This window comes from Carex rostrata, chromosome 3 (assembly GCF_964058835.1).
Source record: "Carex rostrata chromosome 3, lpCarRost1.2, whole genome shotgun sequence".
NCBI lineage: Eukaryota > Viridiplantae > Streptophyta > Magnoliopsida > Poales > Cyperaceae > Carex > Carex rostrata.
The window spans coordinates 1,356,519-1,369,379 of NC_135920.1; the positions used below are offsets into that span (position 1 = coordinate 1,356,519).

The 12,861-nt window shown below is 30.4% G+C and overlaps 2 protein-coding genes across 2 annotated transcripts; both read right to left on the reverse strand.

The window, feature by feature from the left end:
* Positions 1-1,111: 1,111 nt before the first annotated feature.
* Positions 1,112-3,021, reverse strand: LOC144552152 (transcription termination factor). The gene is made up of 2 exons (XM_078300269.1): positions 2,660-3,021; positions 1,112-1,457 (listed from the first exon to the last, which is right to left on the reverse strand). The coding sequence occupies exons 1-2, from the start codon at positions 2,947-2,949 to the stop codon at positions 1,451-1,453; spliced, it is 297 nt and encodes a 98-aa protein (XP_078156395.1). The 5' UTR covers positions 2,950-3,021; the 3' UTR covers positions 1,112-1,450.
* A 2,149-nt stretch (positions 3,022-5,170) lies between these two features.
* Positions 5,171-5,944, reverse strand: LOC144551955 (transcription elongation factor). The gene has a single exon (XM_078300065.1). It carries the CDS (start codon positions 5,941-5,943, stop codon positions 5,362-5,364), a length of 582 nt encoding a protein of 193 aa, XP_078156191.1. The 5' UTR covers position 5,944; the 3' UTR covers positions 5,171-5,361.
* Positions 5,945-12,861: the final 6,917 nt, after the last annotated feature.

Below are 12,861 nucleotides of genomic sequence, written 5' to 3' on the forward strand. Positions count from 1 at the left end.
TATTCCGATTCCAACATCAATGAAGTCCAATGGTTGGGATCTAAATAACAGGTTCAAGGAATAATAGCTGATTTATTATCAGTTTGGTCAGGTAAAAACCAACAAGTTCTGTAACAGTACAAATACATAATAATACATAGTAATACAAATACAAATACAAATACAAATAGTTAGAACAAATAACAGGTTCAAGGATTATATGCGGCCTGTTAAAACATATGCGGTCAAAAATATGCGGCCTAATATGCGGCCGCATATGCGAAACCGCATATTAAACCGCATATTGATTTTCTATGCGGTTCGGAACCGCATACGCATATGCGGCCGCATATGCGCCGCATATTACCTAATATTACTACACTGGTTACATACTAGTGCAACTTGTAATGCACTAATTGGCACAAATTCAACTCCGCAGAAGAACAGCAAAACATAAAAATAAAACATAAGAAAAGAAAGAATAAATAAATAAACCCACAATGTCTGCCTTCTCAGAATATTTAATCGGTGATTTCTCTATGCACGTTGAGGTTCTCAGCTACTTAATAAATTTAAAAAACCGACACGACCAAGAAATCAATAAATTTTAAAAGGTCGACATTCTAATTACTTTTGGACTATTAAAAATTTAGGTTATGTTTCCCTAAAAAATGAAATTTAGGTTCTGTACACGTGTGATATGGAGAGTGCAAATATGCCAATTTTGTGATGGAACAATTGTGCCATCGTGTAACCAAGAATATTTTTTTTAATATGATTGAGGATAAATATCCTAAAACATATTAAGAGTGACTTGTAACTATTTAAAAAAAAATATAGAGAGAATAAATTTATAATCCGATTTGGTCCGGCTCAATTAGCAAGCTCTGCATTGATGTACTTTTAACTGTCAAAGGGAATCGGCTCTCCAATTTTGTAGATTTCTTTGGAAAATTATGAACTCCATACAGAAAAGCGTTTATTTCACATATACCACAATTAGACAGCTAAAATTTAAAATTATACACCAATTTGAGCTATTTATACTGGAGTGATCCGCGTCAAATGAGAAAAATCTACATGAAACCACTGAATGAACTTTGAAACATTAAAAGGAGCCAATCCTAAAAAAAAAAAAATCAAACAATATATAATATGGTCTTTAGATAGACTTAGACAGTTCATTCATATCTTAAGCATCCAGTATAAAAGATAATAAACCGTTCGTGCAAGCCATTAAATTAATTTCAGTGCTTTTTCTCTAAGAAAAAAATCAAATAAATCATTTCTTATTTGCTTGTTAGCCCATCGGCAATTCATTAAAGAACTCTTAACAGTAGCATTACAGCAGTACCGTAGGAAAAAGAGAACAGCAATACATTGATGCTCCTGATCGTATCCACATTTTCCAACTTCTGTGTTATCCCATCTGTTCTTCTGGTACAGCTACCAATCATTTCGGTACTACTGCTCAGGGGCTGAATCCAAGTAAAAGAGCTCATTAATCAACATGACTCAGTTTAGGTCTGTATTGGATTTGTTCAACCACATCAATTTAACGAGTTTTGTACATTTTTTTCGTCCTTCATATCCTTGAGAGTGAGAAATTTTTTTTTACCAAGTGCTTTTGATCACACGTGATGATTCAAAGCTAGTTCAATAATTAAGTGTTAATTTTACGACTATGCATGCAGAACGAATGTAGCATGGGGGAGTTCAATCTGGACTGGGAATTAAATATGTTTCTGAAGATCAGAGTTCAATCTGGACTGCGGAACAAATGCAAGAATGTAACAGCATTTACAACTAAAATAACCCAACAATACAGACTGCAACAGAAGAGAGAAAAATGGGAGCAAATATATGAACTGAACAGCATTTAAATATCATTAAGCTATTTAAAGTTATGTTACTAAGTTCATTAGACAGCACATGGCCGAGTTTAGGCTTGAAAAATAGTCTTAGTGTTACTTCAGCTAACTGAATTCAACACATATAGGATTATTTTGTACCATTCAACTTAAACAATACCAATACAAATATCCCCACAAGAGCTTAAGTGTTCTACATGGTTGAGATTGGAGTAGTAGGAACTATTAACCGAGAAAAGTTAGTTGAAAGAAGCATGCACTGGACTAAAGCATATATTGTTGAAAAATCCACTCATTTTTCAAGACAGTGGTTATGAGCCATGAACTGTACCAATATGGTACCAGTATATACCAGATATTATCAGTTCCAAGCAAAAGAGGAAATGAAGGTGCGCAGGAACAATTTCATCTTTTTTATAAGAGAGCTTCAACTAATATATGGTACCAGTATATACGAGATATTATCAGTTCCAAGCAAAAGAGGAAATGAAGGTGCGCAGGAACAATTTCATCTTTTTTATAAGAGAGCTTCAACTAATATATGGTACCAGTATATACGAGATATTATCAGTTCCAAGCAAAAGAGGAAATGAAGGTGCGCAGGAACAATTTCATCTTTTTATAAGAGAGCTTCAACTAATATATCATGTTCCTTGCATCAATTAGTAAAGCAACCTTGCCAAAAGACAACAGACAGAAAGCTACAAACTAAAACTCTTGCAATTTTTTTACCATAAGAGGAACAATTGGTAGGAAATCTGATTGATAGAAAAGCGAAAGAAAAACAATAAAAGGTTACAAAAGATCACCCAGTCTCTTGCTCAAAATCCTCGGCATCAGATTCGTCGACGTGTTCTCCCTCTTCATCCTCACCGTCAGCCTCCATGTCCTCCTTGTAGGAATCTGTACCAGCCTTCCCTATGATGACTAGGTTGCTATTTGCCTTCCTGATGTCGTTGAGCTTCTCTTCGAGCTCCGATTCAGCCATGGAGAGAAGCATCTCCTCCTCCTGCGGCACTGCCACAACCGGGAGAAGAGTCGTGGTCGGAAGGAGAGGCGTCGCCGGAAACTGACGCATCATCGCCGGAAATTGAAGCATTTCCAGTAATTGAGTCTAGGGTTTCGTTAATGATTAACCAACAAAATTAAAGTCCGCTCAAAACAGGTTTGAGGTTTCACTCGTAAAATTGAGATTAATTCTCGGCTGTTTTGGAATCGGACTAGCGCAGGAGTTAGTATTATCGAGCTTTGAGATTCGTGCAAAGTTAAAAAGAACGGTTCAGATCTAGTAATTATAAAAGATTCTCTATTACGGTACCGGGGAGGATCTGAATTCCACCCTTAACAACTTAAATCATTCATAAAATGATTATAAGATCAAAAAAATTTCAAGAATAATTAGAATATAATTTAAGAATAATTTAGAATTATATATTTCATCTGGATTGGATAGCTTAATCTCACAAGATAGTAAAAAATATATATATATATATATATATACTGGTAAGGTTTTTTTGTTAAGATAATACTTCGGGAATCAATTTTTTTTTACTATTTTTTAAAATCATTGTATTTCAGAAGATTGTGGACCGTAAAGAAATAGTGATATTAAAAAATTGTACAAAATTTTCAAAAAAATGTAAATTAGATTCCAAGTACATTATAATACACATCATATAGAATGGTTCGAATTAATTGTTTGCATTTTGAAATTAAACAGTGAGCAGAAAGTAAAATATGAGTTTTACTTCTCAAAACACCACAACCCACCTCTGATAATAACGTCGATAATAGTAATTATTACAAATGAAAATAGTATCAATAATCATATCATTAAATATTAATAATAAAGTTATGATCACAATAGTACTAGTGAAATAACAACAACAATAATAATCTCTGATTTCAAAATTTAAACAAAAAATTCGAACTGCTTAACATGATATCCACATTAAAATGTGCTTGGAGATCAAATTTTATATTTTTTGGGAAAAATTTACTGTTTTTTAAGATAGGTACAAAATTAATATTTTTCAAAAAATTGTGGACCATCCAAAATAAGTGATTTTATACATATCTTAAAAAACAATAAAAAATTTCCAAAAATTGTAAAATTTGATCTCGAAGCATATTTTAACATGGATATCATGTTGAGCGATTCAAATTTTTTGTTTGGACCTTAAAATCGAAAATAAAATTATTGGAATACAATTTGAACACGAAGTAATGGAGCATTTGAGCCGTCCACGTCATAAAATATATATCATTGAAAAAGAATTACAATTTATATCTGTACTCTGACAAGCTTTCAGTAACATACACTATTAACGAAAAATTGTTTGATATATCAAGCGACTCATAATTAAAGAATGGGCCCATTTTGCTTCCCTAAAGGCCCACAATTGAAAAGCTCCCTAAAAACGGTCCAAAATATATCATAAAATTTCGGAAAAACAATGTCGTGTGATTCAGATCAAGCCCATAAGCCATTTATAGAGCCCATTAGACCAAGTAAAGGCCCACAATTGAAATATAACCGTTTGTCTTCTTTTCACGGTTGACATAATTTCTCAGCAGAATTTATTAGGGGTGTCAATGATACCCTTTTAGCCGTTTACCCGATCCGTACCGTATTCGATAAGGTGGGTATGGGTAAGAAATTTTTTTCGTTAGCTTATTGGGTATGGGTATGGGTAAGGATTTTTTTTCGTTAGCTAAATGGGTAAGGGTACGGGTAAAAGCTATTTCGTACCCATTACCCTATAGGGTAATTATATAAAATATAATAATATGATAATATTTGAGCAATAATTAATTAGTACTTTTATTATTTAGTATATAATTTTTGTTGTGAGAAAAATATTAAACATATTATTTTTATTTGTATGTTTTGTTCTTTAATTAAATAATTAATTTTTTTCGAAAGATATATTTTTGTTTTTGAATTTTCTTGTTTTATAAAAAAATATAATTTAGTTGAAATTGATTGCACAATTATTTTTATTTTTATTTTTTATTAGTAATATCATTGTGTATGTGCGAAATAAATGAGTTTTGATGTTCTATTTGTAAAATATAATAAAACTAATTATTATAGTCGTATTATCCGTTATTCACCCGCTACCGTTTCGTTACCCGATAATTTTAACGGGTAAGGGTAGGGTAGGATAAGGTCAAATCTTAATGGGTAAGGGTAGGGTATGGGTAAGATCATTCTTAGTGGGTATGGGTATGAAAATGCTCCCACCCTACCCGTATCGTACCCATTGACATCCCTAGAATTTATTGACCAAAACAATATTAGTTCAGCATGCATGCTCTCACCGACATGGTCAGAATTGCTTCCAATCTAGGTCATAATGAGAAAATGTGCATATAGACATATACACATACAGAAAAAGCAAACAAATAACATCAAAATTTAACAAATTACATCGATCAAATTTGCTACTCCACATTATATCAGAAGCAATTCAAAATGATCGTACTGCATGGTACGTAATCGATCAACCTACGAGCTTCTCTCAATCATTTCTTGGTATCTCTTAAAGGATTCCAGCTTCTGCATCTTCATCTGTCGGTGAAACCTCTTTATGAACACGTCGGCCACGTGGTTTATCTCGTTCTCTAGGCTGAACTCCTCCCCTTCCTCTTCCTTCGTTCCCTTCACCATATCTATAACCGATGCCGTACCATTCACGATCTCTTCGTCTCGTTCATCGCCATCAATGCCCTCTTCGTAAACAAAGCTTCCGCTAAACGACGGGCTATACATGTCTAAATAATCATCATCTTGTTCCCTCGTCTCGTGCTTCTGATTTTTTCCTTTGTAAAGCACGAGAGCCTTGGAAAAGTCTAGGTGCTGTTGCTGCTTTGAAGATAGCTCATGATCATCGTTTTTATCGTGGCCCATTATTGCGTGGATCTTGTGGTTTATGGCACTGCTGATGAGCTTTTTATTGCGAAGTAGGTTGAAAATGGCAAGGCGAGTTTTTAGGGAACTGGTTTTGGTTTTTACCACCATGGATTTGGTTTTGATAACCTCAACAATGGTGGATATTAGTTGCTTCAGGAAAGAAGTGGCCTTCTTCATTCTTGAAATTAATGTACAAAGAGAGATGCTAGCTGAATTAATTATTAAAAGAGGGATAGAATTGAAGTTGTGTGTAGTGTGGGATTGGAACAGTAGAATGAATGGTTTGGCATGGAGTTTCTCTTGGTGGGTTTCAGGAGTATATATAGAGCCCAGAGGTGTCTTTTTTTTTTTTTGCAACAGACCCAGAGGTGTCTAGACTCTAGATGTTAAGGGGCCTAAGCATAAGCAAAGGTGGATGACATGTGAGATAGAATATAACACGTTTTGTCAATTAATAAATTTTTAAGAAAGCTATGCTATAGTTGTTCTTCTATTTCGCTAAACTAGCTAGCTATAGTACATTTTTTTAGGAATATTTCATAATACCCCTCAATAATCATGAAATGACTCATTCTTCCCTCTTAAATTCATAATATCATATTTATCCTATTATTAACTTTTAATATTAAAACTCATTTTAAATTTATATAGTTTAATTTCATTTTTTTTAAAATAAAAATATGTAGTCTTTGTAAGAAACATGTCCAGTCTTCATATTTGTCGGTTTCTGAGAGCAAATAATTCATTTATCTACTTGTGACACATATAAAGTGGCATTTAAGCATATGCTTGTGTATACATTACAAGTAAGAAAAATGAACATATGCACTAAAAAGTCACAACTAACCAATTAGAATACTGAACATTTCTTTTAATCACGCGTTACATATATTTTTTTAATAAAGTGCTAATAGAAAATAAAATAAATTGGAATATTTTGTGGGTTTCTAAAATTTGGAGGGGTAAATATGATATTATGAATTTTAGAGGGGAAAATACATAAATTTGAGTTTTTTGTTTTTTGAGAACCATACATGAAATTTTCCCTTTTTAATTTTAGTATGGGTTAGAAAACTACTTCGCTGTTTCGATTGAATATGGATTTTTGTGAAATATTAAACCATCAATTATTTAGGTTTAGTTCATTAAAATTGTAATAGTAGAAAATTCGAGACATTATATCCATCATTATAAACTATTTAAAATCTTGATTTTAAAAATGAGGAAAAATTCATATTCATTAATGAGCTATTGAAATATAGAAAGGAGACATGAGAAAATAACTAACTGTAGTTTATGATTTGATAAAAATATTTTAAATTCATCATTTGAATTGTCAATTAAACACGAGATTTCATAACTATAATTCTACTCAAAGTTAGTCATTACCCACTCAATTAAAAAAAAAAAAAATCTGAAGTTTTAATTCTCTAAGAACAGCCATAAAAAGAAAACACAATTTCTCAAAAGAGTTACATAGTAATTACAGAATTTGAACTTCTATAAACTTTGTTGCAACCTTGTGTACGTCTACACAGGGGGAAATCTACGTACAAAACTTATCATAGAGATGCTTAGTCACTCTGATTTTTTTTTTCTTAAATATGTACATTGAAATTTAATTGATTTTTTTTTTAGTTTTTTATACGCTTCAACCATCCTCATAAAATGTCAGAAATGTCCTTGTAACTTGGTGATTAGAAATCTCTATTTTATGATTGTGAAGATTTGAATTCAAATTTTTTTTTTTTTTTATAATGTTTGTAGATGCTACCAAATAGTAAAGATTTGAGTTCAAATTTTAACTACCACAAATTATGCAAATTTATTTGAAGAATTTAATGAGGAGTTAGGCTAATATGACACTAGTGTTATATCAAACTAAATAACACCACATCTTAAACCCTTAGATCTGTTTTAAGATTCGTACTATCCGCTTTTACTGTTCAAGCACTTCATTTTGTACGAATCTTAAAGCAGATCTAAGAATTTAAGATGTGGTGTTATTTAGTTTGATATAACACTAGTGTTATATTAGCCTAACTCTTTAATGGGAGAGGCTACCAAAAAGTAATCCAAGAAAAAGGTGATCTATGTTTGTAAAAAGCTAAAGTGGAAATGGAAAGGCAAAGTTAAAGTTGCATGTTTTTATTTATTTTTAATGATAGTTAAAAGTTGTTAGTAGCAATTGGCAGAGAGAGAGCCTAAGGGCATTCGACTCAAAAAAAAAAAAAAAATTGGCAGAGAGAGAGAGCTAGGTGGATCATGCCTACTATTGAGGGACACTTGGCAATGTACAATTGGCTTGCCGTAGTAGTCTTACTGTGGTTCTGACAAATCATAGGTTTGGCTTTAAGGGATTCCCTGCGAGACAGTTGTCATCATTAATTAATTGCTTTTGTGTTTTGAATTTTCTGAAGCTAAATTTATTTGGATTCTTTCGATTGCAAAACTTATTGCTTAGAAAGCATTAATCAATTCAAATTGAGTATAGCTAATATAACATCAGTGTCATTTCAGTCTATATAATATTAACTTTAAAATTTATCAAATCGAGTTCAAATAGTGAATTCAAACCGATCTACTTCATTAGTTGTGCGTTTACATGTAAAATTTATAAGTTTTTGAGTTTATTTGGTATCAAGTCAAGCGGTCAAATATGTGAGTTTTTAAGTTAATTTTAATACATTCATTTTTCAATTTTTTTGCCGCTTGATTTGATACTAAAATAACTTGAAAATATAAAATTTTTGCATGTAAACGTATCACTCATAAAATAAATTAGTTTGAACGGTTTGGGTTCATCATTTGAATTCGATTTGATAGATTTTAGAGTTTGTGTTATATAGACTGAAATGACACTGATATTATATTAGTCATAATCAATTCAAATTATATATGCTATTGTAAATTTGTAAATCGAACATTTGTTAGTAAGTACCAGTAATCAACCAGATGTACATTCCTTTCAAGGGGTTAATTGGTACAAACTATATTAGACCATAATCCAATAGCAATTGCTGCCTTGCTGGTTTGGAATGAAAGAGGGTTACATTACATTATTGTTGTTGAAGGTAACGACAGGGGCGGAAAAATCAAATATAATGTAATTTTATTTTATAACAGGGGCTAAAAGGTATTAATGTATATAAAATTTACAAAATTTAATGGACCAAACTATAAAATTTTAATTTATTGGGGTGGCTTAGCTACCTTTATCCATCACCGTGTTCCGCCCCTGGGTAATGAACTGTTTAAGAAACAAAGCGGTGTTATAATTAAGTTTCACATCCATTATTTGTAGGTTCAAGTTTTGACATCATAACCTCTTGAAAGGTATCTACATATACATCATCAGCATTTCACTTTCTTCTTTCATATATATATATATATTTAGAATAGTTGAATTTTAAGGTCTATAAGACCAGAGATAGAGTCAGACCTTCGAACTATGGGGGTCAAACATGAATAGAAGTCAATTATATAAAAAAAAATGTTACAAATGGAAATCAATTTACGGTACCAAGAGCATTTTCTTCTAAACTATATAGAAAATTAACTATAAACAAAAAAAATTTGAAAAAAAAAAAATGGATGTCAATTAACTCCTATATAGTGTTACTATATCTGCCTCTATATAAAACATGCATGTCAAATCATCAATAATTTTCATTCGATCGTTAGATCAACCATTAATTATTCTCAAATTTATTGTATGGTTATAAATTATTTAACATAGTTTACTAATAAATATTCATCACTGTACTTGTGAGGTATACGTACTAATTCAGTGCGTGGAACTAATTAATTATTTTATTTTGTGATATTTTATTGAAATTGTCATATTTTTTTGGCATTATATTCTATTTAATAGTATTTGTCTTAAATTAAATTAAATTAAATTATTTCTGTAATACATATTTTTATTTCAGGATAGCCTGAAACATAGTCCTAATTTCTACATATATGACACAGCGCGCTAGTTAATTTATTATAATAAAATGCAATCTTAATTAAATAACTTCATAAAGAAGAAATCTCAATGATAATCTATATATCATAGCAATGGATACCTATGATTTTACTTTTAATTCATAAAGAAGAAATCTTAATGATAATCTATATATCATAGCAGACTGATGGTGATTACTATATATAATAACCTCCTTTCAGAAAGCAAAACCAAACAGCCTCTAGCCAAACTCTCTTTTACCAGTAGCAGCTGGCACATGCAATATGGCCTTTATTGCACTAAAGTTGGTTGAGTACTTACTAGAATTGCTTAACCCTAATTAGCAAGAAATTAAGAAATTGTGGCATATTCACAGTGCTGTAACATGCAGTGCTAACCTGAGAGGTGGATTCCAGACCACTATTCTGATTGTTTTAATGTTTTGTGGTTGTGGGGTCCATTTGCCAGAATAATGCAACATACTGTTAGCATTTTTCTTTTGCATGTATATATTGACAGATTGGAAGGCAACAACACAATACATAGTGAGCTGCATGCTGCAATTGTATGGTGAGGTTCAAAGCAAAAAAGAAGAGCACAGCTGCTATTCCTTTCTTAACCCATAAGTATTAGCTAAAGATCTAAACTGGCTCATTTACATTATCATCCTTACATTTTTGGGTAATAAATAACAAAAGTTTGTGCTAGTTTAATGCTTGAATTAAATGAACATTTCAATGGAAAACAGTTTGAAGTTCCTATCAAAATATTTTTTTTGTTGTGTTATGTAATGTCTTTAAAAAAAATTGACGATTTGTTTTTCAACTTTTTTTTGGAAACACTGAAAAAAATAAGCAAAAATAAATTGCGCATATAAAAGGTACACTAAAATCAGAAAAAATTGCCACTTCAAAATAAGTATGGTAAATAAAATTACAGTATATCTCTTAAAAAAATAATAACAGTCTAGTGTTAGAAAATGTTGTCTAGCTGTCGGAATAATCTCTATCTATAGTCCTAACACAATTTTTTTTTATAATAACTATCATGATTGGTATCTGCTGGTACATAGACTTGTGCATTAGATTTCGAATTTTTTTCATAAACCATAATTAATAAAACGTTTTTTAGGAACCAATATGATTGATTTTTTTTTTCAAAAACCATAAGGACCGTGGGGTTCCCACGGTCTCAAATTGTTTTTTTTTTGTTTTTTTCTAAACAGATTTTTTTTTTCAGACCATGGGGTTCCCACGGTCTCAATTTTTTTTATTTTTTTATAAAACAGAATTTTTTTAATTTTTGTATTAAAATATTAGAAATGTTGAATATATTTCTTTGAAAATAGATGAAATACAATATAATTTGATTTATTAGAAATACTGCAATAAATAACCCGGATCAATATTTTTCAGGTCGGGTTTTTCGCGGCTGTAAGAAAAATTAATATATTTCTTTATGTGTTATTAGAAAAAAATAAAAATGCTTAGATTCTGAGTTATTGATCCCAGTTCAAAAGTCATTTCTAGGTAATCCAGAAAATATTGTGATCTTTCTAGTAAATTTAATTTATGAAAAGTTGTATCTATTTTTGAATAAAACAATAACTTTTAAGTTATTTAATAATTGTTATTCAAAAAGAATTCTCAAAATAGATATAACTTTTTATAAATTAAATGTCCTAGAAGGATCACAATATTTTCTGGATTACCTAGAAGTAACTTTTGAACCGGGATCAATAACTCAGAATCTAAGCATTTTCAATTTTTTTCTAATAACACATAAAGAAATATATTAATTTTTCTTACAGCCGCGAAAAACCTGACCTGAAAAATATTGATCCGGGTTATTTATTGCAGTATTTCTAATAAATCAAATTATATTGTATTTCATCTATTTTCAAAGAAATATATTCAACATTTCTAATATTTTAATACAAAAAAAAAATTATGTTTTATAAAAAAAAAAAAAAAAAATTGAGACCATGGGAAACCCACGGTCCTTATGGTTTTTGAAAAAAAAAAATCAATCATATTGGTTCCCTAAAAAACGTTTTATTAATTATGGTTTATGAAAAAAATTCTTAGATTTCTCAGTGCAGCCTGTGCAAAAATAAAAGCTTGAGAAAGCAAAGAAAATTGGTTTTGTTTAAATGGGCCCGAAACAAGGCCCAATTATCTTGCTCATAATTAATATAATACTTAATAGGTTTCTGAAGGCCCTGAATTACTGAGTATGAGTTAATGGGCCTTAGAATAGTCTGTAAAAACTCGAAGAAATTTTATTTTCAATTATTATAGCATATTGAGGAGAATTCTGGAGTCACTGAAATCTGAATGATGGAAATTTTTGACAACCTTAAAATATTTTACTACTGAGTACTGAGTGACAAGTACAAAATATTAAGTTATATCTCGGGCAATATATATGCATAAAGAGTGATGCTATGGTAATATGCATATTACATATCGACATGCCCTATGTATTTATTAAAGATAAACAGTCGATCTAAATTATTAAACATGATTTTCATATGAAAAAGTAATTGGAGACCAAATTTTTTGTTTTTAGATTTTTCAGATAGGTAAAGTCACTATTTTTGGATGGTTTAGAATTGTTAGATCAAGTGATTTTCTACTTATTTAAAGATAGTAAAAGTTTCTAAAAAAATGTAAAATTTGGTATGTGGTTCAAATCGTCGATCTAAATCTATAGCGCGTACAGATCCCCGATATGACAGTTATGCATATTACCTTAGACTCACTTTATGTATAAAAATATTTTATTTATATGTTGCTTTCATGAAGTTTTTAATATGGATTATGCCTTAAAATGTTTTATTTTTATATGAATCTGTGCCTATTTTTTTTCATTAACTCGCAAAGTTTAAATGAGTACAAATTATAGAAGGTCGAAACTATTGAAAGATGTTCCCCAAACTGTTAGATGTTTAATCTATATTAAAATGTGCTTGGAGACCAAATTTTATATTTTTTAAATTTTTTTTACTATTTATTAAGATTGTTTGCAAAATCGCTGTTTTTTAATGGTGCAGAATTTTAATAAAAACAGCGATTTTCAAACCATCTTAATAAATAGTAAAAAAAAATGTAAATTTTGGTCTCCAAGTACATTTTAATATA

Coding starts and splice junctions, on each gene's coding strand:
- LOC144552152 (XM_078300269.1), bottom strand. CDS start 2,949: ATGCTTCAATTTCCGGCGATGATGCGTCAGTTTCCGGCGACGCCTCTC.
- LOC144551955 (XM_078300065.1), bottom strand. CDS start 5,943: ATGAAGAAGGCCACTTCTTTCCTGAAGCAACTAATATCCACCATTGTT.